Genomic DNA, 24,872 nt, shown 5'->3' on the forward strand with positions numbered 1-24,872 from the left:
ATATAAAATATTTTTTTATATAATTTAATTTAAGTTTAATAATAAAACAATTTATTTTTGGTTTAATATTATAAATTTTATAAAGATAATAATTAAGTATTCTGTTAGAATTTAATGATTATACTTATTATATTTTAGATTTTTTATATTTAAAATGAGATGTTTATCCTGTATTTGATTGTGTTTATCTGCTGTTAGTTATACGAATTCAGATATGAGATGAAATCGGATATGGATGAAATCGTTTAGGGATTAACGGGTTTAAGAGTTTTTAAGAGTTTTTAAGAGCTTTAAGAGTTTTAAGAGTTTTTAAGAGTTTTAGCCAAATGCTTTATAAGATAGTATAGATATAGATATAATGAGTTTATTTCCCAAAAAACCCAAAATTTTATTCTTGATTAAATTGGAGGTAATAAAAATTCAAAATATTCTTTAATTATACTCATTACTCAACTTACGTATTTCGTTAAAAAAGGGAAATACCATCAAATTCGTAATTCCTATGAATTTATTATTTTACTAATATACCCCTCCTACTTAAGAAGGATTCTAGAGGATAAAATGGGAAATTCATGTATCCCACGAACCATGTATATCCAAAAAGCTTCACCCAAATTCTAAGGATTTATATCAACGAGGCAAAACAGTACAGGGGAATGGAATGGAATGGAGGTTTTTAGACGACGGTTTCCCCCATCGCCACCGTCGTCACCACCACCGCCGTCACTGCCACCACCACCACTCCTCTTGTCTCTGTAGCCGATGAGTTGCTCGGATCAACAATTATGTTGTTGTTTTAGGGTAAAGGGTTAGGGTTTCATTCTGAATGAAGGTTTTCTGCTTTTGATTTTATCGTTTCGATCGGTGAAAACAATGAGATCGGGGCTGTGACGATGATATAATTTGAGGCGAATCGAGCGGCGTACATCCGCCGTATCTTGGCGGGGTAACTCTGCTAAGATGAGAAATTGATTGAATTTTTTTTCAATGATCTTGTCGAAGAAGGGTTGCAGCCATGGCGGTATGTATCTCTGCTCTTCTGATTGATTAAACACATCTGAGCCTTACACTTACGTTATTCAAATTTATCAACTTTCAAAATCGATCGATTTGATTTGCAATACCAAATGCTTACTCGGGTAAGCGCTTACCAAGTGACATTACTTTACATGGTAAAGACTAAGAATCTTATCTGATAAGAGTGGAGACAACTAAAAATCTTATCTGGTAAGAGTGGAGACAAGGATCAAGAGTTTTGCCTGGTAAGTGAGGACGACAACTCTTACAATGGTAAACACTTACCACGTAAACACTTACCGGGTAAATTGTTGTATACGATATCGTTTTGATGGACTAAAATATTACCGATAACTATTGATAATGCAGTTGATCTTATATGTCGGCGGGTGTTAGGCACAAACTGTATCACATATTACACGTCAATGAATCCAGGATTTTTACTGAGCAGGTCCATCTTTTAATCCGGGCTTAAATTCTACCGTTTCAAAAGATATTTTACGTTTTTTGGTTGGTTTTAAGGGAATTTGTTGCTGATTTTGGGAGATTTTTTCTGTTTTTTGGTTGATATCTCTTGTATTTTTTAATATCTCAGAACACCCGTTAACGCATATACCTTTGTAGTTGCAAAAATCAATTGAATGGAATCATGAATGCACAGGACCTCATGGGGGTCTTCATAGGCATTCCCTAAGTTGTTTGTTTACCTTTTAATAATTTTATTAAGAGGCAGCTTCTGAATCGTTAAGAGGTGAATTTTGTTTGGTAAAAAAAAAGTCTGCTTCATAATGGTTCTAAAACCCTCCGAATGATTTTGCATACAGGTTCTCCCTTAACCATTCAACACTTTAATTTCATTGTAAACAATTATCAGACAATTATATTTTATTTTGCACTATATTACAAGAGACTCTTAATCATTCTGTACCAAACCATTCAACAAGTGTGAAAGAGCCTAATCCTCATGTGTTCATATTGAACTTAATCATTCTAAGGGCAAATTGGTACTTTTAAACGTTAGATTGCTTAAAAGGAAAGAGATAACTATAATTAAGCAAGCAAAATTGAAAAGCCAACACATTTACATGCAAAAATTGAGGCATGCTCAAATCATCTGATTATCAGATGAGGGTTCAATTACAAAAATCATGCAACCTGTTATTGATTTCTTGGCGGCATCGCTGGCGGACCACCGTTTTGAGGTGGTGGTGGCGTTGGAGAGGATCCAAAGTCGATATATGAATAGACACCGGGTGGTTTCTCCTGAGGTTGGATGGATAGCAATTGAGTCGAGTCACCAATGACATCGGCCCAACTGTAATGAGGTTCCGCCCTTGAATCAAAAACATAAAATTGATGTTTAAAGGTCGTATTCCGAGGGTTATGTTTATACGGCAACAAACAACTCCGAAAATACTTTGAGGGTTATGTTTATTTGTTCTCGATATTTTTGGCCTAGTAAGTAGGTAGACATCAACGTCTAGTATGCGGGATATACAGAAAAGGACATGACAGATCAAAAATTTATTCCACGTTTGGCGTGAACATCTATTGGAACATAAACATAACTGGATGGGGCAAAAATGTAAATTATTAAGCTACTCATGTCAAATTACAACCTTTTAACTTTCCATGGTCCTTTCACCTGCTTACTTCACTCTTACTAGTCGAGTTCCGTCCAGTCCAACGAGAGTGAGTGGGAGGTCTAGGATTCGACTCTAGACACCACCCACTTGGCCTTACAATATGATTTACACCCCCATGATAGTCACGAAACCAGTATAGTGGGGGCGTTCTAGAGGTTGGCATCATACCGATTTTGAAAAGAAAAAAAAAACTACAATGATATGAACCATGAAGGTCGTATTTTGAACCAAATAGTCGTTGGCCGAGCAGTATCAAGTAACCAAACCTTTTAAAGGTCAAGGGTTCCAATCTCACTAAAGGTGAAGAGTATGTGTGAGATTTATTTGTCGTATATAAATATTATATACTTTTAAAAAATGTCGTATTTTGAGAGTTATGTTTATATGGCTTGAAACGACCATGAAAATATGAACCATGGCTAGGTCTTTCACTTGATGCAAAGATAGATGTAAACAAACAAAATATGAATATCGAAAACTTACTCGTAATAAGTTTCCTCGTTTACAACGGTATCCCAACTTTCACCTGTCGTGCTTTTCCCGTACTTGTGAACCTTGCTGGACAAAAGTAATACAAACGTCATGAAATTTAAAATGTTGAGCGTACTCTACTGAAACAGGATTATCAAACGATATAAAATAAACTTGTTGAATCATTTGATAGATACCTGTTTCCGAAATGCTCTTCGCCCCATGTCCTTGACCAACCTGAAACATGTACGAAACGTTATGGTGATTATACGTACACAAACTCTAACAACCTTCGTGTTTTTCGGTATCTCATAACATTATAGACAAGAAAGTTAACGAAACTAGTGGCCAAGCCATTTATACTCCCAAAGTTTCATGAAAATTGTAATGTTTGATCGGACATTAGCATCTTCAATAGATTCTCCAAAATGAAGAATATAGGGATTTTGTGCAAATTTTTGCTTCAACAGATCCTCCGAAATCTTTATCCAAAATGAATCGAAGTCGATATAATCGGTTTGTGATGATAGAGTAGTCGTGGGCAAAAAAGTAAATTTAACTTGAAATCTTTATAGAAAAAAGAAATGCATCTTTAAAACGTTACTCCTTCAGTCCCACAAAAATTGCAACAATTTCTATTTTGCGATGTGTAGCAATACTGAGATGACCCCCTAGCAAAACGAGAAGCTAAGATTACCTATTTACCATTGTGACCTTGATATATTATTGATATGCTATTGATTTTGGTTCAAAAGATTCTCTTGTTGCCGTTATTAAAAGGTATTTTAGACATTTCACTGATAATCAAACACTTTAATCAAACCATGCATCCAATCAAAGTATTGCAACTTTCATGAGACGGTTGGAGTTTTTTGCTTCTAGCATTGCTCGACGAGTGATTAGCATTTAAAACCAATTTATGTTCGGTGACTCGTGGTATAACTAGAAAAACAATAAGCTCAAAGTTCCTAGTATATAAATGTAGATCTTGAATATTGATCATTTGTCTATAAAGATTTCGTTTGTTTTTGTCATTATTGAAGAGTATTTTAGACATTTCACTAATGATCATAACACCTTCATTATTCTATGTGCCTAGTTAGCCAGTGCAACTTTTTGGGGACAGTTAGGAGTATACTGAAATGCTTATATGATTCACTAAAATATAGGAAGAGACATACGTTCACCAGTGGGCGATATATGCCATGTCTCTCCTTGACGAGAACCAACACCAGCGAAAAACCTCTCCTCCCATTTATCTCCCCATTTGGTTCCAAGTTCAGCCTGTGCCCATTTGTCTGTCCTGAGAGATAGAAGAGGAAAAAGAAATGAGCATAAGCTTAATTACATACATGTATGACGCTACCCTCTGGTGCATCCCACTACACGGGTCCCACAACCATCATGGAGAGATAAGGAGTTAAATCTAGACCTCCAACTCATTTTGCAAGGCTGGGTCATGCCTGAGGGTGATCCAATGTTAAATATGGAACGGGGAACGGGCCGCCCTAAAAATTTTGGGCCCAATTATAACATTTTAGGCTTTTACTCTTTTAGTCGATTTGACGATTCCTAATTCTAGCTTTCCAAGAATGATTCTATTTAAGTGAATATCACATGTTACTTTGTAATTTTTGAACATTTTTGTTGTTTTATTCTGTAAGATTGTTAATATAATGTATGGTATGAAAGTTTGTATTTTGTTTTATTTATTACGTGTTTTGTCGATCTATAGTCTTGATACAGGTTTAACAACAACTTCAAAAAGATTGGAACGCCTATGCAGCAAAATACCCGTTAGATAAAGCCATGGGACATATCATGAGCATCATGATCAAAACCACTTCCAACAAAGCACAATTCAGTTGTTAATGCCGAAGACGTACCATTTTAAAACAGATCCTCTTCCATCATAATCCTCGCCCCATTTTTCCCACCACGACTGCTCGTTTAGTCTACCATACTTATGTGCTCCTTTCTCGGTCCACCCTTTTGCATCATATTTCTCCCACCTACATTAAACATAAGTTATCAACATAAAAAGATGCTATTTTGTTGGTTATATGAAGGTTCATTCATACAAGAAGAAAGTGTCCATACCAATTCTCATACCATCCAGCATTTTCTGTGCCTGATTTTGCTTGCTTTTGTGCACTTCTCTCTATCCTAGCTATATTACTGCAGTTCAGAAAGAACCCAATCACTATTAAGATGAGAAATAGTCAAATATTTAACTATTAAAATCCCACATCGGCTAGACTTGGATCATTTCACATCTATATACGTTGGAACCTCCCTTCTGTCCTCAAGGGCTCTATTGGAGATTAATCTAGGGGTTCCACTTACTCCCACATGGTATCGAAGCCAAGGTCTACTTCTTTGGGGCAATTTATACTCGTCTAGCCTCCTCACCAACACTCTAGGACTATCTGTTTCCACCTAGCCTCCTCTTTTGGAGATCAATATAGGGGTTCCACATATTCTCACATTAACATTTAGAATGCAAAAGCAATAAGAAAACCTCCATTCATCTTGGTGAAGAACTTCCCGCCAGGTTTCCCACCACGAATCACCTTCAGAATTTCTTCCAGATTTCTCAACACCTACAAATTGCCACAGTAATATTAACAGATAAGTGCTTATAAACAGGCCAGAAAACATGTGCATAGGCAGTCCATTGGGTGATTCAGGTAGAAAACTGGAGATAATGAAATGAAATTGTTTATATACAATTTGCATCAAGAAACTTCCATTTGAGCTAAGGTGTTCTTCATGCTAATTAGAATTGAAATCCCACAAACATTGGATTCAAAATCCCAAGAGATTTGAGAGCAAACCATGATATCAACAACCACATGAAGAACTGCACTGACTAGTGACCGGCTAGAAAATACCTACAATGCTTGAATCAGTACCAGGATAAAGAAGGGTGTGTCAGGTTTAATGGGACTCGCAACTTATTCGTTCGATCAGTTATACTTATACATGATTATTTGGTAGTGGCTTAATATATGTTCACAACAACAAAAGGGCACAGAAGTTTAGTATTACACTTTTTGATTAATTAGATGACAATTTTACCCTTGGGGATTATGAATTTCTGAGGCGGACCTAGGCGTGGAGGATTAGGCCTTATTGTTCCTGGAATCCCATGATCGGCAAACAGGGCATGCCATGCTTTGACGTGCATATCTCTTGCTACTAGTCTCTGTTTCAGGCCCACAATACACCAATTCGAAGCTTGAAGGGGCCTACAGGAGTTTTTAGTCCAAAAAATGTCGTTTAAGCATGTTTTGGAGTACTTCTGTTTTTTTGCTATGTTTTTCATTCAGTTTGGGCTTTTATGTTTTAACCCATAACCTTTTCGGCCCGTTTATGTTTGGGACTCTTGTTTATATGTTTTTAGATTTAATCTGGATGGTCAGATGTTGAATACAAAAACTTCCATTATCCATCCAAATTTTTGACTCACTGTGAGTTCGAGTTTGAACCTAAAGTTTGGTATTCGTTGAATCAACTAACTTTAGAAGAACTTATTCCTAGGTGTTCTCAGAATTAACAGGTTTGATTTTCATCGCTACATCAATTTCTCCATATCATAATTAGAGATAGAATTGGTTGAAAGTGGACGGTTATATTGAGAGAAACTAAACAGAAACGTGGACACTTATTATAGGATGGAAGGATCAAGGAGTATTACTTTTCCCACTTAATGAATTTTTCCGTACTTGTAGATTGGCTTGCTATAGGGAACTGCAATCTTGCATGGCGATATCTCGGTACTTTGCAAGGTGAGACTACATAGGAAACAACCATATCATCGAAACCACATTTTGTAAAATTCAGAAAGCACCAAACTCTACGTCATAGAGGCCAACAGAGTATCATGACGAGATTAGAAAAAAAATCTCCATAAAATTAGATGAACAAAACTGTCCATGAGTGTTTAGTGCAGCAACTGTGAGTGTAATTCTACAACTTCAATAAGATGCATAATTCTCATGGCAAGAAAGCATCAGAGTGCTTATTTTATCAACTCTATTCAGCCTTTGTTGCAATTACTTTTGAGTAACTGCATCTATTTTGCTTGAAATAGGACAAAAATATAGTGTCCATAATAAATTTTGGATATCAACAAGAAAGAAGAGAAAACAACTAGTAAATAATATACCTAGCTCTTTGTATCCAGTCCAGTCACTTTTTTCCCACCACTGTCAAGGAGATCAATAAAGCCAGTTAAATGTATCCACCTGGGATGATACTTGATAAGGTCATGAAAACAATGTCATCAGAAATTATATACACAAATGAAACAATTCTAAGTCAGAATTAGGTGGTAAGTTTAAGTACCAGAACATAGCTTAGGTAGCAAATTTTAAGGTTGTGAATCAAAGATGACTATTTAACATAGCCATTTAAAATAGACAACTTCAAGTTGAGGGTCTTCATGGAAACAACCGCTCACCTTTTGAAGGAGAGGATAACTTTGTATACATCCCACCCCTCTGACCCCACCTCCTGGTGGGATATACTGGGCTCATTTGGTTTGGTTTATTTAAAATATACACTTGTGTTTGTGTGTGAGATGGATCTACAATTTCTTCTATTTCACAATTAAGTAAAGCAATCATGATACACATCCAAAGACGGATGCCAACATTATGCCAAGATTTAGGTGAAACCATATGGATTACAAGGAATATCACAAACTTACAAATCAATGCTTGTATGAGCATATTTTAAAGATTGCAGCATATGACTTTTTTTTGTACCTATACTTGAAGCTCATCTAGTTACCAATCTTTTAGAAAACATGGGTTGGCTTTGGAGGGAAAAGGTGGCAATATACAGATACTTCAGTAGACAATTTCTCATTTATGTCCCAAAGTAAATAATAGATCTTGTTATTCCAAAGCATAAAAAGGCATCTCAAGATGATGGTCAAACTAATATTCTTGCAAATATGTGTCCTATAACGGCTACTCAATATTTTGTCAAGTTGCAATGCTGCAGAAAGTAGGGATATATATATATATATATAGGGTATATAGGGTATATTTCTTTTACAACCTTGTGCATTTGTACAACCTTTGCAACCCAATTAATTGAGATATTTATAGAAATGATTGGAGTTCATTTATTATGATTTGAATATTTATGGAATATGAATAGAGTTTATTAATTATGATTAATACTTTATATTAGGAAACAATTAATTGATTAAAAATTGAATGGTTGAGATGAGGGTTGTATAGGGTGTAGGAATGGCAAAGGGTGTAGAATAACATCCCTCTATATATATATATAAGGATCGTGTGAGAATAGAAATTAAGGTGAGAAGTCTAAAAAGGGATCTAGACCATTGATCACTTTTAATCTCACCCCACCCCATGAATTGCACTTGTCATGGGAATTAGGATTGATCTTCAATTAGGTTTTTCATCTAGGTGCACCACATTAGTCTTGATCTTCAATTAAGAATGATCCAAGGTTGGAGATCCCTTCTTACCTTCTCACCAAAACCAACCTTATATATAGAGAGAAGGGGGGGGGGTGTTCAGGGGAAACCCCGAAAGAATGAAAAACCGAGGAACAACCTAATAACCATTCATATGTACGGTATGTACATGTTCATCCAAGTAATTAAAGACGTTTCCTGGTCTCTATGCACGTGTGCATACCGGACAAATAAATGGTTATTTGGGTGTTCCTCATTTTTTCATTTTTTGCGGTTTCCCCTGAACCTAACCCTATGTATATACACACACACAGACTGAAACCTAATGAAGAAAAAGTGAATCCTTTAATCAAACATTAGGAGCACATAATTTTATTACAGTAACTATTATATATATAATGTTAGATGAAGAGTTATAATCAATAGGCAGTGCTTAAAAGTTTATTTACTTTTAAACTTGAGGTCAACCAGTCATTGTCCTTAAAATGGTTATCAGACCAGCATCAAGAGAAGTAACATATAATATATAAAAGCTGTGAATTTAAATAAATAATACCACTTCTTTCCATTTTGAGGAGCCATCACTGTTTTGACCACCCATCCTTGCCCATCTACATTTGTAACCATTTTCGCCTAGGTCCTCTCCACTTTCTTTATACCAGGTACTACCATCCTCATTAATGCCAGATTCATTAACATGTTCAGTTAACAAATTGATGCCCCAGTCCTTCTCATTCGCGATACCCGTATCTAGCATTAAGAAAGCAATAAATTGAAGTTATTAGAAGGTGGCATTCATTAAAATACAGCTTTAATTTGTCCAATAATATTTGAACAATTCACTGTACATGCATGTTCATAAGAATAAGACACTACAAATAGTATCAACTTACCTCTTTTTGGTGGAGTGTCACGAGACTGTGGCCCATCGTTTCTGGGGATACAGTGCGGAAAGAACTTTTCTAGTCTTGAAGCCAGCTGAGGTCTGCAACAATCATAATCTAGAAAGTAAGTAAAACCTCAAATTTAAGTGCTCACTCTCCCTAACCAGTTCTATAGAGGAAACTAGACCACTAATCTGTGACTTTTATCCATCACTTCAAGCCTATACGAACTACATTACCAAGAAACTAACATTCCAGTTGAATATTAAAGAAATCATTGTCGAAGAGTAAGAACTGCTCTTTTGAAAAGAACCTTACAAAGTTTATCATTGTGGCATGATTACCTTGATAAGTATTTTGGTCCTACTCCTACATTTAGACGTAGAGCATTGAATTCAAAAATAGTTATGCTTAAAAAAGTTATGCGAAGGAACTCAGAATATGCTCTCTAGAACAACAATCACGATGGAACAATACTACTTCACAAGTTCACTACTTGAACTTGAAATAGCTTATCATATATAACACTGGAAGATCCAGAGTCAACTACTCTAAAAGAATTTAAAAAATCAAACATATATGATTATTAAGTTACCTAGATGATAAAATTGGATTTTTTATAGCTGGATGATAAAGTTCAATCTCTGAAGATGGCAAACATGTCAAACCATTGGTTCCCACCCTTTGGTGTTGCTTCATGGTACCCTTGATCATGGTCGTCGTTATTTATTGGCAAAAACATTTTAAGAGAATTTCTTGACAGGGTATGCGATGTGTACCATTGTAATTCCATTGGCACACTTCAGCTTTCAACTTATGAAGCCATGGTCACAATGCAGACCCTCAAAGAACTGCATGAACTGCAATTTGTGGTGAAAAAAAATGTCTTTTTAGCTAATGTTCTTAATAAGGCTACAAGAAAGAAAACAATTCACATTGGCCTTCTCATGTGATTCATAATATTAATAACATGGCATTTTGAGAAAAATGTTGTGATATTTTACGCCAATGGGCCTTTTAACTCAAACTAGTGGGGTAGGAGGCCAGCACTATGTTGCAACTTGTGGAGATGTATGTTTCAGATAACATAAAACCACATATGGGATTTCAATTAAATGACAGATTGGGTTATTTTGCCCAGGTGAAACCCCTCAAAGCACCAGTATAACACAACAAATGAAGTGACAAATGGTAAGCCACGAAATGTTCCTGAAAGGAACATTGTGTATGTAGAATCCAACATCATATAAGAAAACAGACTCGCTCCCTTCTTGACCCTGATAGTCATTATGACTCCACTAAAAATAACCAATTTTTGCACATTTTATAAATTAATAATAGCATTTGCACAGGTTTTAGTCCACCTGTCCCATAATTTGCTTGCTTTTAGCATCAAACATTTGACTTTTTAACTTTAAGTTTTGATCTGATTCGTTTAATTGCTATTTATTAACCACCTTAAATCATATAAGAGGCACCATAGATTTAGAAAAGAGAAGGGTGTCAAAAATGCATATAAGTTCATATTAACATTGAAGTTAGTATGTACTACGTCAGCTGTCTATATATAGAAAGTAGGCACTTGCTACAAAAACCTAGGGAGTAATGCTACATATCCAATTGTCAATCCCATAAATTGAACTATTTGACATCCCAAACACCCCAAATTGTCAACTTTCTCTAGCTAAAAGGTTGCTTTAATTTCTTTAAAAAAACCTAATTTTAGTTAAGATGTCCCTAAGAAAGCGGCAGAGAAAGAGGGAAAAGCAAACTGAATAATTTTTTGTCCATTATATTTGAGCATTGATCAGTACAATGGTGCCGATAACCCCATCATCACATAACAATTATACACAGATATTAACAAAAAGAATCAAACATACTGAGATGATGCAAAAGACCATGTAGGTGTAGCTTGCATTCGAACTTTATGAGTGTTCTTCCTCAAATCAGTCGGCCATTCTTCAATTTTGTCCACACCCTTGCGTCCCGCCCCAACAACTCCTCTCCGAATCGGCACAACCTTATCATAACAGCAACAGATAAACATACAATCACCTCGTTGAATCAATATCTTCCTCTGGAGTAGCAATGGCGGACGAAAATCCACTTCCCGCAACCTAAATGGCGGCGGCGCCCCAGAATTCAATGTCATTGTTGAAAAACCAAGCATAAATCACGCAAATTCCATAAGTAAGTTGAGGTTTTTAGCTACAAAAGATTAAACTAAAACACTGGTCCGGTCTCATTCTTTCGAGAAACTTCGCAACTATAAATACACCAAATGTGGAAAACCACCTTTGCGGTATGATTTGTGAAGTGATTTGCTAACACTCCATTGGCAATCCGAGTGAGAAATTTGGAGTTTTACAGAGAAAAACAGAGGTTTTCAAAGCTTTGCGAAGGATGGTAGTGTGTGTTTTGTGTGTTTGTATGTGAGAGAGAAAGTTGGGGTTTTTGATATCGTTTTGATTCGTTTCTGTTGGTTGTGACGCTGGGGAGGTTGAAACGTTGATGTTTAATGTCTACTGCTCCACTATTTCGTTGACACGTGGCAGAGATTATACGGTTGAGTTGTATCGCTTTCTTCGTTGACACGTGTTAAAGTCTATTGCTCCACTATTTTGCAATAACATATTTCATATTTCTAATTTTTAATTAAATGGCCATTTACGGATAGTTATTGGATAAGTGTTTATTAAGTCATTTTATTTTATCAGATGAAAATAATAAAGACAAAAAAAATAACTTGATAAGAAGTATAACAATAAGTGATGTTTTTATCTGGTAAATATGAAAAATTGTACCAAAATGGAACCAACTTTTACATAATCCCTATTTTAGAGAACCAACTTTCAAAATCGTCATTTAAGGGTCTGGTTGACATGTTGAACAGGTAACAGGTAGTTTAAGGGTCTATATCAAACTTTTGATTTGATTTGTTAAATTTAATTTAAACTTTAATATTGATACGGATTGGTTGGATATAAAAATCTTGAATGTGATATTTAATATTCAATCTGTATTGCATCAATTAATTTTTTTTATTAAATTGATTTTTTTATTGCATTAGTAAAAAACAACTTTTATTGTGGTAATTTGGATTTTTTTTTTTTTGAAAAAATCTTCAATTTGATATCTAAATTAAAAAAAAAAACGAGATTTGAAATGAAAAATAGATTTTATTGCATTAATTTTTGAAAAAAACGAATTTTAGTTATTTTTCTATAATTATTTTGCAATTTTAAATATGACGTGAAATATTAGTTTTAAAATAAAAAATTAATATGACATGGAATATCTTAGTTGGCATAAAATTTGGATGATATCAACATTAACAGGTTAACAGGTCAACCAGACCCTTAAATAAACAAAAAGTTTGATGGAGACCCCTAAATGACGATTTTGAAAGTTGGTTTCCCAAAATAGGAATCAGATGAAAATTGATTCCATTTTGGTGCAATTTTCCCTTGATAAATTACATAAACTAATCAAAATATAAAAAAGATATAAACAACCCATTAGGAGTAAATTGGTCATTGTTAGTCATATCATGTTCAGTCATGTCTTACGAAACACTAAAAAACTGGTCGATCAGGTCCTGTATCTGATACCAAACACACCTTAATGATTTTCTTTAGTTTGGTAATTTCCTAATGAAGTAAGCATAGAGCAAAAAAGGGGGAACAAAGTGAAGGGACACACAAACATCAAAAAGGGTGAACAACTTATTGTCAATATTGTCAAAAGAATGGATTCAAACCCATAACATCACCAAAAACTAAAACAAAAATACAAAAATCCATAAACAATTACGGTACAATCCGAAAGCCGTATAGCTAAATACAAACGAACATCCCAAGTGAAACCGACCAAAAGCCCAGATGCTACACCAATTCAAAACACGGTTGGAAGCATGTGCGACAAGAAACGAGAGGTGAAATGCGATACCAGATATGACCAAGATGGCTACGACTGTGGTGTGGTAAGAATAACCAAAAACCAAAGTAAACCAGTATATCTCACTTAGAAGTAGTAGGGTAAAAATAAGATATTATAAAGAAAACTCGGAGTACGTAATCAGGAGATTCTAAGTGTCACAAAAGGACGATATATGGATGGAGAATCTGCATCAACATATGAAGGAAGTCTTTAATTTCTGGGGAGATGAGGCTTTATCGAATCCACAACTACCTGTCATTCATCAAGAACATAATATCAAGACACATAACCAAATCAAACCAAACGAATCCAGTGAATCCCTGTGTCACACGGAGTAGGGTTTGGGGAGGCCGGTAGGGTATGATGTATGCAGACCTGACTTCTACTACTCAAGGAGTGGAGAGGTTGTTCCAGTAAATACCCATTGGCTTCTAATAATATCAAACGCATAACCAAAATATAAACCAAATGAACCCAGTGAATCCATGTCCCACATGGAGATGGGTCTGGGGATGATACGATAGACACAGACCTTAAATCTACCCCGAAGAGTAGAGAAGCTGTTTCCGTAAAGACCCACAGGCTTGTAATAGACAAAAATTTATGTACCATCCTAGTTTCTACCACTTTACAAGTTTTCATTTGTTTATGTGGTTTTCCTTCATTTTCTGAGTTACATCATCATTTCTTCTTACATCAAGTCATCAAGACCCACGATGACATCACTATTTCTTTTCTTTTTTGGTAACCGTAGGTGCCCGGACTAGCTTTCACACACCTCAACTAATCCCATGAGGCCTCACAGCCAAGAAAATCTGCAATGGTCATAAGGCCTAGCCTTTATTTGCCAGTTGAGCAGCCCTCAAGGTTTGCATCTCTATTTCTTATTGCTGTATAAATGGAACCCACAAAATGTAACCAGATTCCCTTTTTTTCAAATGTGTGAAAGGGGGGGAGTGATGAAGGCTCTTCTGCAGTTATCATTTTTCCCTTTTCTCTTTATTTGTTTCTTTTCCTGTGAGGACAAAGATATTATGCTAATAGTGGCAAATCTAGCTAGGAAATGCTACATTTGGGGCTTCCAGTCCTTTAGGTGCATGAGTTTCAGGATACATCAATTCTTATAGAAATGGTTGGCACCCTTTGTCCTATGAAATTGAATCATCTCCAATTTTAGGAACTTGTTAAGTTACATCATCATCGTTAAGAAAAAACGATGTTATTGATTTGAGTTCACCAGATTTCTTTAGTTGTCATTACTGAAAGATTATTTTACACCTCAGACATATCATCAAATAATTCCCTAAAACCGTATAAAAATGCAACGTTTGAATTGACCCCATTGTTTAACAACAGTGAAATTCCAAAATACCCATTAATATGACAAAATTAGACATGACAACTTGTAGACCCTAATCAGTATCAATAATATTTTGTCATGATTGCTAACGGGCAGACTGGTAAATTTCTAAAGGTTTCTTTCCGAAAGAGTAAACATTGCATTTTTTTCTACGACAACTTTTTTGGGGATAAAAGAGTAGTTTTCCGTGGGACAGAGGGAGCACCTTTTTTTCTTTTTTAGCAGCAAGTAATCCATATGTTTTAATTTGCAGAATATAACAAATACTGAAGTTGTAACTTCCAAAACAGAACGTAAAATATCTTACCCTCCCATCATAAGATAATGATGCAAATATCCAAGGCTCTCTAGAACTCCACGACAGGCCTGCATTTTCAAGGGAAGCTACAAAGTTAAAGCTCCAAAACATCAAGCAAAAATGATAAACAGACACGAGACCGAATTACCATAAACACTGTCTTCATAGTCAGTGTATGAATGGAGCAACGACTCTGTCCATCTAGTAGTAGTAGAGTTAGACAAGCTGTAAATATCAAAAAACTGTTATGGGCTTGACACACGTAAGTTTGAACTGTATTCGTCCCAGGAAAACATAAGATAAGAAAAATAAAAAAAGAGACCTCTCGGAAGTTAATTCATCGTTGCTAGGACAGGCAAACCACAAATTAACAGCCGAATCTGTACCTGAACTCTGAAAATGTACACCGTCAGTAAGAAATAACCCGATAAAACATAATTAAAAAAGTAAATCTAGGCCTTTGTGCTGTGGGGGAAAGATATAGGTTGTGTGTGCGTATATATACATATGAAAACATACACACACACACATCTATCTATATGAACATCTATATGTGTGTATATGTACGTATGTACATGTACATACTAGGTATATACATGTGCATGTGGATGTGTATGCGTGTCTAGATATACATACATGCATAAATATAAATATATATGTATATATACATAGAGAGAGAGAGAGAGTACAAGAATGATCCCTTCAAACTCGGGATTACTTCTAACAGCCCAAGTCCTGCAAAAATAAACAATATGATACAATCAAATGAAGCAGTAGGTAGTGAGATCACCATCAAGGAAAATAACACCGTTGTTAGAGCTTGATGAATTACTCCCTCCATCCCAAAATATATGCCCACAATTAAAAAAAAACACAGTTTAATAAATGTGTGATTATTACACTTTTTAATTGACTCAATGACAATTTTACCTTTAATGATAGACGCAAACCTTCTCTCTCTCCATCTCATCAACTCTTTAAGTATTTATGAGTCATAATTAAGGGAAGAGTTGAAAATTTAGTAAATTGTAATTAATATTTAGTTTTCAAAGTTGACACTTATTTTAGGACAAACCTAAATAGAAATATGGACATTTCTTTTGGGACAAACTTGAATAGAAATGTGAACACTTATTTTGGGACACGGAGGAAGTAATGATCATTTACTCCTGTTATTTTTTTTATTTTTTGAGAAAAAATTACACAACACCATGCATTATTACCAGTGGGAATGTCCAGGTAGCTCTGCAACAGGGGACTTCATCATTCTAAGATCCCATATGTGTATACCAGATTCATCTGCAGCTGTTATCTGTATTGTTTGGTACAAGATATGATTATTAAAACAACAAAATATCTTTAAAGATAATTCATCTTAAAAAGCAACCTTCTATGCTTCACTATTCCATCACGAACTAGAACACCATTCATAATGATATAAGAGACCCGTCTCCGGGTGCCATACAGTAACAAAATAAATGTCTGTTATTATAGGTACATGCAAATATCAGCAACAGTCCCACATTGTAAAACAACATGCAGAGTTGCACCTAGATAATAAAAGCAGTGTCTCCAACATAAAACCGATGAGATGATAACCACTTTCATATTGATACATTGTTTCTTAATAGCCACCAAAATCCATGCCAGAACTGCTACCTTCGATTCTCTCCATTGCCTACTTACCCTTCCTCTCTTCCAATCATCAATATCCTCCCATTCCAACTATGGGTTGGGTTATGGTGAGAAGGGTAAGAAGGGATCCTCACCCTTGGATCAATCCTAATTGAAGATCAACACTATTGCGGTGCACCGAAATGCACCGGATCAATTCCCGTGATAAGCACAATTCATGGGGTGGGGGTGAGATTAAAAGTGATCAAGGTCCAGATTCTCATTGTTCTCACCATAACTCCTATTCTCGCACGATCCTTCGTCTTCCAACTATATATATTAATCCATCATAAAAGCTCACAAAATCACAAAAAGAACACTACCATTGCATGTGGAGTAGAGAAGGAGATAGAAGGTCCTAAGAAGGAGAGAAGTTAAAATGGTGAACTCAATCCCAAAAAAGATCTTATACGGATTAAATCTATGCATAGTTTATATACGACTTGAGGAAAAAATTCATGGAATAGAGCAAAAAGTCAAACCACATAGCTTTTTTGAGTGATACATAGATCCCTTCAGCATGATTATGGGTGGTGAAGCTTTTTATCTTCCAGATGTTTGACCAGTATGAGCAACTAAATTCTTCACTATAGTTGGTCACTGTGCATAGAGAAATATGGCCTAGTGTGTCTTAAAGAACATATAAACATAATTTTAATATTATGACACAGAATTGCAGTTACTATTTAGTTAGTACAGAAACATTAGTAATGGATCACTGAACTTGAATCAACAGACTTACAAGCATATGCTTCTTCTTGCGATCATAGTCTATATTACGAACATGGGAATGTTCGATTGAATTTGTTTTCCTGTAAAGCAATAAACAAGTATGTTATCAATACTTCCAGAAGTTCTCTACAAGCAAAATGAGATCTATGAGCTATATATAAATGGCAGAGACACACAAATAGTGTTCGTCGTTGAATGCTTGTATGTGGTCACTAGTTTTTAGAAACATGCATGAGCCCAAGCACCCCACACTAAATGTACTAAGCATGTAACCTCGTGTAATTTCTCTGAGAGAATGGATGGATAATAAATAGACATCAAGTAAACCGATAGAAAAGTGACACAATTTACATGTGGCCAGAAGCATCTCTTTGGCTTCCCCCTCTCGCCCAGGAAAAAAAATAAGGTAGCGTTTGGTTCACAGAATGTTTTTGAATGGAATGAAATTTGTCAACAGAATTTGACTTTGAAGGAATTGAAATGGAATGTTGTCAGGTTTGACCACCTGTTCGGTTGGCAGACATTGGAATGGAATCTATTAAAGAATTAGAATCTATCTATTTGGTTCACACTCTTCATAGAATATAGCTTTGGAATTGGAATGAAATATTAGTAAATGACCAAAATTCCCTTTTTGAAACTTTTAAATTCTTTTAGAACTAAAAATACTTTAATAAAATAATCATTTAATGTGTAAAACAATATAAAATACACAACCCAGATATAACCATAAACCAAACGACGTTACTAAATTCATATTAAAACTGTTTCAAAATAGCTAATTCTTTATCATGTAAAATAAATACATAATAGACAAAATTCAGCGTTTATTTATATTAATGAAAGAAAGTTAACTATTATATTGAATAAATATTAAGACAAATTTCGTTATAATATATTATGAAAAAATAAAATAAAAAAACTAAAGTATTAAATTAAATATGTTGCCAGCTGAACAAAAAGTATATTTCGAAAACTAAAATAAAAATATATCGAAAAAATAAAATTAAGTTAAAGTATTAAATTTATTTAAATAAAAAATAAAAGTATTAAATTAAACTAAATTAATTAATTAGATTATATTTGGGTTAAAGGGTATATTTGGATTACGAAAATATAACATTCCATTCCATCAAAATCCCAACTTATTGTGAAGGAATGTTGAAATCCCTTATTTGTGAAATTTGGTGGATTTTGAAGATTCCTTCTTCAAAATAGAATGAACCAAAGGAGGGAATGGAATTTGGTCAAAAGAATTTAAGATTCCAGTTCCATCAGATTCACCAAACGACAAGTTTATTAAGTATAAAAATTTTAAATACCTTGATATTAGTAAATATGTGACCAGTCAACTAAGGAATATGCACCAACAGTTATATACACAGACTACATGTTATAAGCAAATAGAAGAACTGAGCAGGAAATCCACAAGGGAGACATCAGTTAGGCTATGCTCCCTGCTTATATTTGAAACTGAAAAACAATGCCCATTCTTCATAGGAGGCTCAGGTTTAAATAGTTTGGTATACTAATATAGCCCTTCATTCCCATCATAAAGATAATATTATATTTTAATATTCTGAATTTCCAGCAAAAAAGGGTTAGACCTAAGCCCCCAACCCCAGCCCACCTGATGCTAACCCCAGCAAACACCTGGAAAAATAGAGAAGACGGAAGAGAAAATGTCCTAGCAATTGGATCTACCTGGTGAACATAAAGGGCTAAAAGGTTGAAAAACTTCTTTTCAGCTTGGCTCTAAATGATGAAACAAGGACATGCAGAAAGAGAACAAGATAACGTAACTCCAACTTAAATGTGATAAAGAACACAAAAACAAAGCTGAGAATGGAGTCCATGTATTGAACTACACAACAAATTGACTTGGATGGGTTTAATTGCAAAATTTGCAAAAGGGAAAAGGCAAGCCAATTTCCATGACCATGTTCTTGTGGCAACGATAAACTCAATTCTTCCTTCATGTAGATGATTGATAATAGTCCAAAATAGCTTGTAATTAAAAGGGAAAAGAGATCTTGATCAATTGGGACATACTTCATTGTCCTTAGGTCCCAGAACTGGATAGATGATTCAGAAGTTGATGCAACAACATTCAAATCATGGGGATCCCATGATCCACCTGACAGATGATGAAGCATCCCAGCTGACTCCTGAGATTGTACCTACATATGGCAGCACAACCTTTATAAGAATTAGCCATAGAAGTCAAGGCAGCATACCTATCAGTCGGATACAAATCTGTGGAGTGATGTATACACTGATGAGAAATGCACAAGAGATGATGAGCAAAAAAATAGTGTTCTTGAATCTATAACTTTTATAGATAAATTATTCTTAGAGTCTGACACACTAAAAACAGGTGCACCAAGTAAAGGATACTCCCTCTGTCCCACAAGAAGTGCCACTAATTCTATATTGGCATGCCCAACACCAAAAAATGTTGCTATAATGGAAATTCTGTTAACTTTAATTTGCCTATTTTGTTTTGCCTTGTAGCAAATCCTTGTAATACACAGTTTAACTTGAAATTCCAACTTTTATACAGGATGCGAGAACTTCCCCCTTTTACCTATTGTCTAATTTCCAAATCCATATAATCACTAAGCATGGTAACAATTTTTAAACCAAGGCATTTAGAAGTATTTTGAACTACTCAAACACTAGTCTTAATATGGGAAAAGAAACATTTGTTGCACTTCTTGAAGGGCATGGAGTAAGATATTATCACAAGTTGGAACATACTTCATGTGATGCTTCTAAGAAAAGCACATGCCTTCAAGCATCTTTTTATTTATTTAGAAAAAGCATATCTGGAATTTGTGCTGAAAACGGTACAAAATGCAGAGAAATGTTTTACTAGATAACGGAAATTTTAACGTTGATAATTGCCAATATGGTGCTGATCATATTTTTAAATATCTTGGTCACAGTTAGAAGAATAAATTAATTTTAATATCTAATTAAGTTATGCTTAAAAATACTTGTATATATATGAAAGAAAATTAATAACCATGTTTCAAACATGTAAAAAAACGACAATATTTAAAAGTTGAATGCAATTATAAAATAAAATACGATCTTTACACTAATTATTAGCCAAAATGATAGAGCTACCAATGTGTGGAAAGCAAAATTACATATTTAGATAGCTGTACACTCTTTATTGAATTATCATAGTAATATTTTTGGTCAAACCTTCTCATAAGTTAACATATCTTTGAAAAGCAGCTTATTTTGGATTTGTTGAATGCCTATGTGATTTCTGAGAGTGCTCAAAAGCAAGTTTGACCACTTACATAACATCCCAAACACTCTCTAGACCACTTACATAACATCCCAAACACTCTCTAGACCACTTATATAAGACAAAGGATGTTGCATCCTATGTAGTCTAGGCATCTATCATAAAGAAGTTACCCTAGTTTCAATGACCCACATGTTCAAATTTTTATTCTAGAAGTATTAGTCTTAAAAGTTGACTCTAAAAGACTCCTGATTTTCACTTTTGTGTAGGTACAGATTTACTAGTCCTCTATAACTCAACCCACTCACCCACCTACACCTTCCACATTTCCCCATTCTCTTATGTCCCTTATGGTGAATAAATAAGATACTTTGGAACCATGAAAAACTAAACATGTAGATGGTATGTCATTTACAAGAAAAAGGTTAACATACAGTGTTAAGTTTGTTGTTGCAATAGATTTTCTAAGTTTAATATGATCATATGGATCCAAGCATGACACATCCAGAGATTCTTACTCTATTATACCTGTGCGCTCTTCTTTGAAGAATCTAAGCTCCAGAGAAAGATATTCTGCTCATCAATACTGATCAACTTATCATGTCTTCCAGATGGCCACCAAAGCACACTGCCATATTTTTCTTTGGTTAAATACAAGTTCCAGGGAAAATAGATTAAATCACATAGATAGAAATACATGTTCAGATTGTTGAGAGTTGCAATGTCAAAAACTGAAATACATTTTCAGATTGTTGAACATTACAATGTTAAAATCTATCAATGCATGATCCATAACCAGTGTTCGTGGTTTAGCTAATTGAAAGTATGAAGTGAAACCTCCAGAGTAATTACTATTAGAATCAAAATTATGCTTCATGTGACTGAAAGTTGAAAATAAATCTTAAGGTTTAATTTATAGACATCTAGCCAACTTCTAGTACTTGTGAAGCGCTCCTTTGAGAAGGTTTGAGTTGGAATGAAGCTTGAGCTTAGCAGCGTACAAGTTAGCATAGTATGTACACAGATTCACTAGAAAATTATGATGTAGAAGCAACGTGGTAAGATTAAAAAAAATCTCAAAAGTTTTCCATAGAGTTGATAAATTCTCAAAAATGAGGTCTCATGCATCTTTGATTGATTTTAAATGGTGCAACTACATATGCCAGTTTTTAAACAAGATGCTAAAGAAATGAAGGTTGCAGAGAGGTCCTGGAGTTGCTTATATGATCGAACCAGCTGTATCTACGCCAACTCTCTAATATCCATATGTAATAGTTATCTAATGTACGTAGATCATCTAAAATCATGGGTATTCTCAAAAGCCAACCAAAAGGAGCATCCTCAAAGTGATCACAAGAACTTAAAAGTAAAACCTAAACAAAAATTAAGTTTGAAGTCCTAAGACCATCTAACACAAGTATGATCATAAATAAGCCATCACTACATATAATGATACAAAGAGAAGAAATATATCAATGAGCCTTTGGAAACATATAACTCACCACTTAATTTTTGAATTGTGTGCATCAAGGGAAGCAATACATTCCAACTGTGGAGAATTTGACTGGCCATACAATTCTGGGATTTGCCACACAGCTGCTTCATATGATTCACCTTCAACAGCAGAAATTAACAGCAAACCTTATACACCAATAAACTTCTCAAATAGACTATAATGAAAAAAAAAAGAACTTTTGAATGTGAGTTTTAAGCAACACTATGAAGCAATTTTATACTCCCAATCCTTAAAGGAATACACATAGCAGGCTAGCAGCAAGAAATATGGTACCGCTAAGCAAGAATTAAGTGGTGATTGTGTGACAGTGATGGGGATAATGATATAGTATCTACAATAGGAATGACGTATCTATTCCAAATTCAGGTATGTTCGTTTCCTTTCTCAGGTTCGTCTACAAATGGACACTGCCTTCAATGTTGAAACCGACTTTTCTCATATCTTTTATGTAAACGAGCTGCAAGTTTATCAAAAGTAACACAAAGGGTCATTGGCCCAACAGTATCCAGGTTAAAGAGCCCAGCCTCCCAGGAGGTCAAAGGTTCAAACTACCAAAAATGAGGAGTGTGAGTGAGCATTTGCCACATATAAATATTATATGCATCCAAAAAGAAGTTTGTCAAACGTAAAATGAGAATCCAACACTCCGTTTTTTAACACATCCATGCCCACTCTCCTGCCTCAAAAAAGAAGAAGCAAATAACTAAATAGTCTTGATTTGATATTTCCGATCAAATGGGCCAGTTTTTCATATTACCAAAGGAAGTATAATCACAGTCACGTTTTGAATAACACCGCAAACTTCAAATTTGCAATTCCTAATGGATATCCGGTCCCTTAATAATTTTTAACCCAAAATTATGATCATATATGCAAGCAATTTTCAATAACTTTGATCACAAAATCCTATTAGAGCCTCTTCTCTTGGGAGAGCCTTACCAAGGTAGAAACACAGATGAATTCTTTAAAAATTGCATCTAGATCTCACTCGTAGCCTACTCCAACTAGCTCTTTCATTTCTTATTACAATGAAATCGGGAAAACGTTGGCAACGCAATAACAATTAAGCATGCACACGTTAAGAAAATGCCACAAGAAATCAACCACTTACCAGAAGAGAAGACGGTAGAGAAAATGCGTTGATCAAAAGGGCAAGAAGCAAGGTCCCATATCTCATTCGGGTGCGAAAACAATCCCTCGCAAACAAGTTCCGTACCATCTGATGAAAGCCTAATCAGATGCACCTGAAACAAATTGAGATTAAATATAGTTCAAACACATCAAAACTCTAATAAACATATGAATGCAAATCCCAGATCGAATAAACAAATCAAAACCTCATTTTCTTCTTTGAGACTGAGAGTACCGGTGAGGAAGCTGGTGTGATCCGTATCGGCTTTGACATCCGTAATACATCTTGCCTATAACAAAAATCACAGATACAGTAAATGCAGATGTATTGAACGAGAATTTCGAGGAAAATTCTGGCGAAACGCAGATCGATTGAAGGAGAATTTGATGGGGTTTTGGGTGTGTGAAATTATGGGTTGTTTGATTGATTGATTGATTGATTGATTGATTGATTCACCTGATATTTGAGACCATAACCGACGCCAGTTGATCCTCCTTGCATTTGAGGAAGGATTTGTTGATTCCCCCAAAAATATTCTTCGTGGTGTTCAGTCAGCTGATGAAGAAGATTTTAGGGCTCTTTTTACCGTTGCCACTTAAAACCACTTTTCACATTATTTCTACATATTGCACTAAAAACAAGTAAACGCGATTCTTATTTTAGTTTTTAGATAAAGTTTTAAATATTTAAAGTATAAAATGCATAAAATAATAATTTATTTTTATATATTTTTTATTATAGTATTGTATTTTTTTTTTTTTTATTACAATGATGTATTTTCAAACTATTTTTTATTAGAACATTATATTTTGAAAAATTTACTTATTATAGTATTAGGTAACCTATTGATTTAAATTTACTCATTATACTATATTTTCGTGTCACGTCATTGTCCATGTAGACTCTCCACATGTACTATATTAATGTAACTTTCTTATTATAATATTGTACTTTCAAAATTATTTTATTATAGCATCTACTAGTCCTTATTAAACAATGTACTTTTAATTTTAATATTTATATATTTTACATGTTATTTAATAAATATATTAAATGAATTAAAAAATTTGAAATTATTCATTAATATACCAATATTAATAAAAATAGTAGAAGACAACTTATCTCGCTAATATTTTTTTAAAAATGTGTGTTTTTTGAAAAAAAGAAAATAAGAATTATTCTTTTTTTTACCAAAAAAAATTATCTTTTTAAAAAATATATTATATTTGTTCAAAAAAATTTACTTGACGTATAAATATATTAAATTAATTAAATTTTTTTTGAATTATTTATTAAGATAACAATATTAAAAAATAATAGAACACAATTTATTTCGTTAACATTTTAGATAGAGCTTTAAAATATATGTATTTTTTTGTATAACATAAAATAAGAAGTGTTACTTTTTTTACAAACAAAATGTATCTCAAAAATAATGTAGCATATTTATTTAAGAAATATTTTATTCTAAAATATTTAA

At 34.2% G+C, this 24,872-nt stretch overlaps 2 protein-coding genes across 2 annotated transcripts; both read right to left on the reverse strand.

The window, feature by feature from the left end:
• Positions 1 to 2,175: 2,175 nt before the first annotated feature.
• LOC112506960 lies at positions 2,176 to 11,960 on the reverse strand. Its single transcript, XM_025111314.1, has 11 exons — positions 11,360 to 11,960; positions 9,486 to 9,577; positions 9,149 to 9,342; positions 7,306 to 7,345; positions 5,656 to 5,737; positions 5,235 to 5,312; positions 5,021 to 5,146; positions 4,316 to 4,437; positions 3,332 to 3,371; positions 3,147 to 3,221; positions 2,176 to 2,350 (listed from the first exon to the last, which is right to left on the reverse strand). The coding sequence occupies exons 1-11, from the start codon at positions 11,647 to 11,649 to the stop codon at positions 2,176 to 2,178; spliced, it is 1,314 nt and encodes a 437-aa protein (XP_024967082.1). The 5' UTR covers positions 11,650 to 11,960.
• Positions 11,961 to 13,510: 1,550 nt separating this feature from the next.
• Positions 13,511 to 23,964, reverse strand: LOC112517203 (WD repeat-containing protein DWA2-like). The gene is made up of 13 exons (XM_025124567.1): positions 23,849 to 23,964; positions 23,598 to 23,681; positions 23,372 to 23,504; positions 22,247 to 22,358; positions 21,273 to 21,372; positions 19,535 to 19,662; positions 17,493 to 17,562; positions 16,300 to 16,388; positions 15,766 to 15,811; positions 15,399 to 15,469; positions 15,225 to 15,301; positions 15,086 to 15,144; positions 13,511 to 13,670 (listed from the first exon to the last, which is right to left on the reverse strand). The coding sequence occupies exons 1-13, from the start codon at positions 23,891 to 23,893 to the stop codon at positions 13,629 to 13,631; spliced, it is 1,056 nt and encodes a 351-aa protein (XP_024980335.1). The 5' UTR covers positions 23,894 to 23,964; the 3' UTR covers positions 13,511 to 13,628.
• Positions 23,965 to 24,872: the final 908 nt, after the last annotated feature.

This window comes from Cynara cardunculus (genome assembly GCF_001531365.2).
Source record: "Cynara cardunculus var. scolymus isolate 2C chromosome LG 1, CcrdV1, whole genome shotgun sequence".
Taxonomy (NCBI): Eukaryota; Viridiplantae; Streptophyta; class Magnoliopsida; order Asterales; family Asteraceae; genus Cynara; species Cynara cardunculus.

Excerpts from the sequence above, each read along its gene's own strand:
- LOC112506960 (XM_025111314.1), bottom strand. The coding sequence starts at position 11,649 with ATGCTTGGTTTTTCAACAATGACATTGAATTCTGGGGCGCCGCCGCCA. Across the intron at positions 3,222-3,331 it reads GAAGAGCATTTCGGAAACAG|CAAGGTTCACAAGTACGGGA; the intron begins GTATCTATCAAA and ends ACTTTTGTCCAG. Across the intron at positions 2,351-3,146 it reads AACGAGGAAACTTATTACGA|GGCGGAACCTCATTACAGTT; the intron begins GTAAGTTTTCGA and ends TTTTGATTCAAG.
- LOC112517203 (XM_025124567.1), bottom strand. The coding sequence starts at position 23,893 with ATGCAAGGAGGATCAACTGGCGTCGGTTATGGTCTCAAATATCAG. Across the intron at positions 16,389-17,492 it reads GCAAGAAGAAGCATATGCTT|ATAACAGCTGCAGATGAATC; the intron begins GTAAGTCTGTTG and ends CAAACAATACAG. Across the intron at positions 15,470-15,765 it reads AGTTTGAAGGGATCATTCTT|AGTTCAGGTACAGATTCGGC; the intron begins GTACTCTCTCTC and ends GTACATTTTCAG.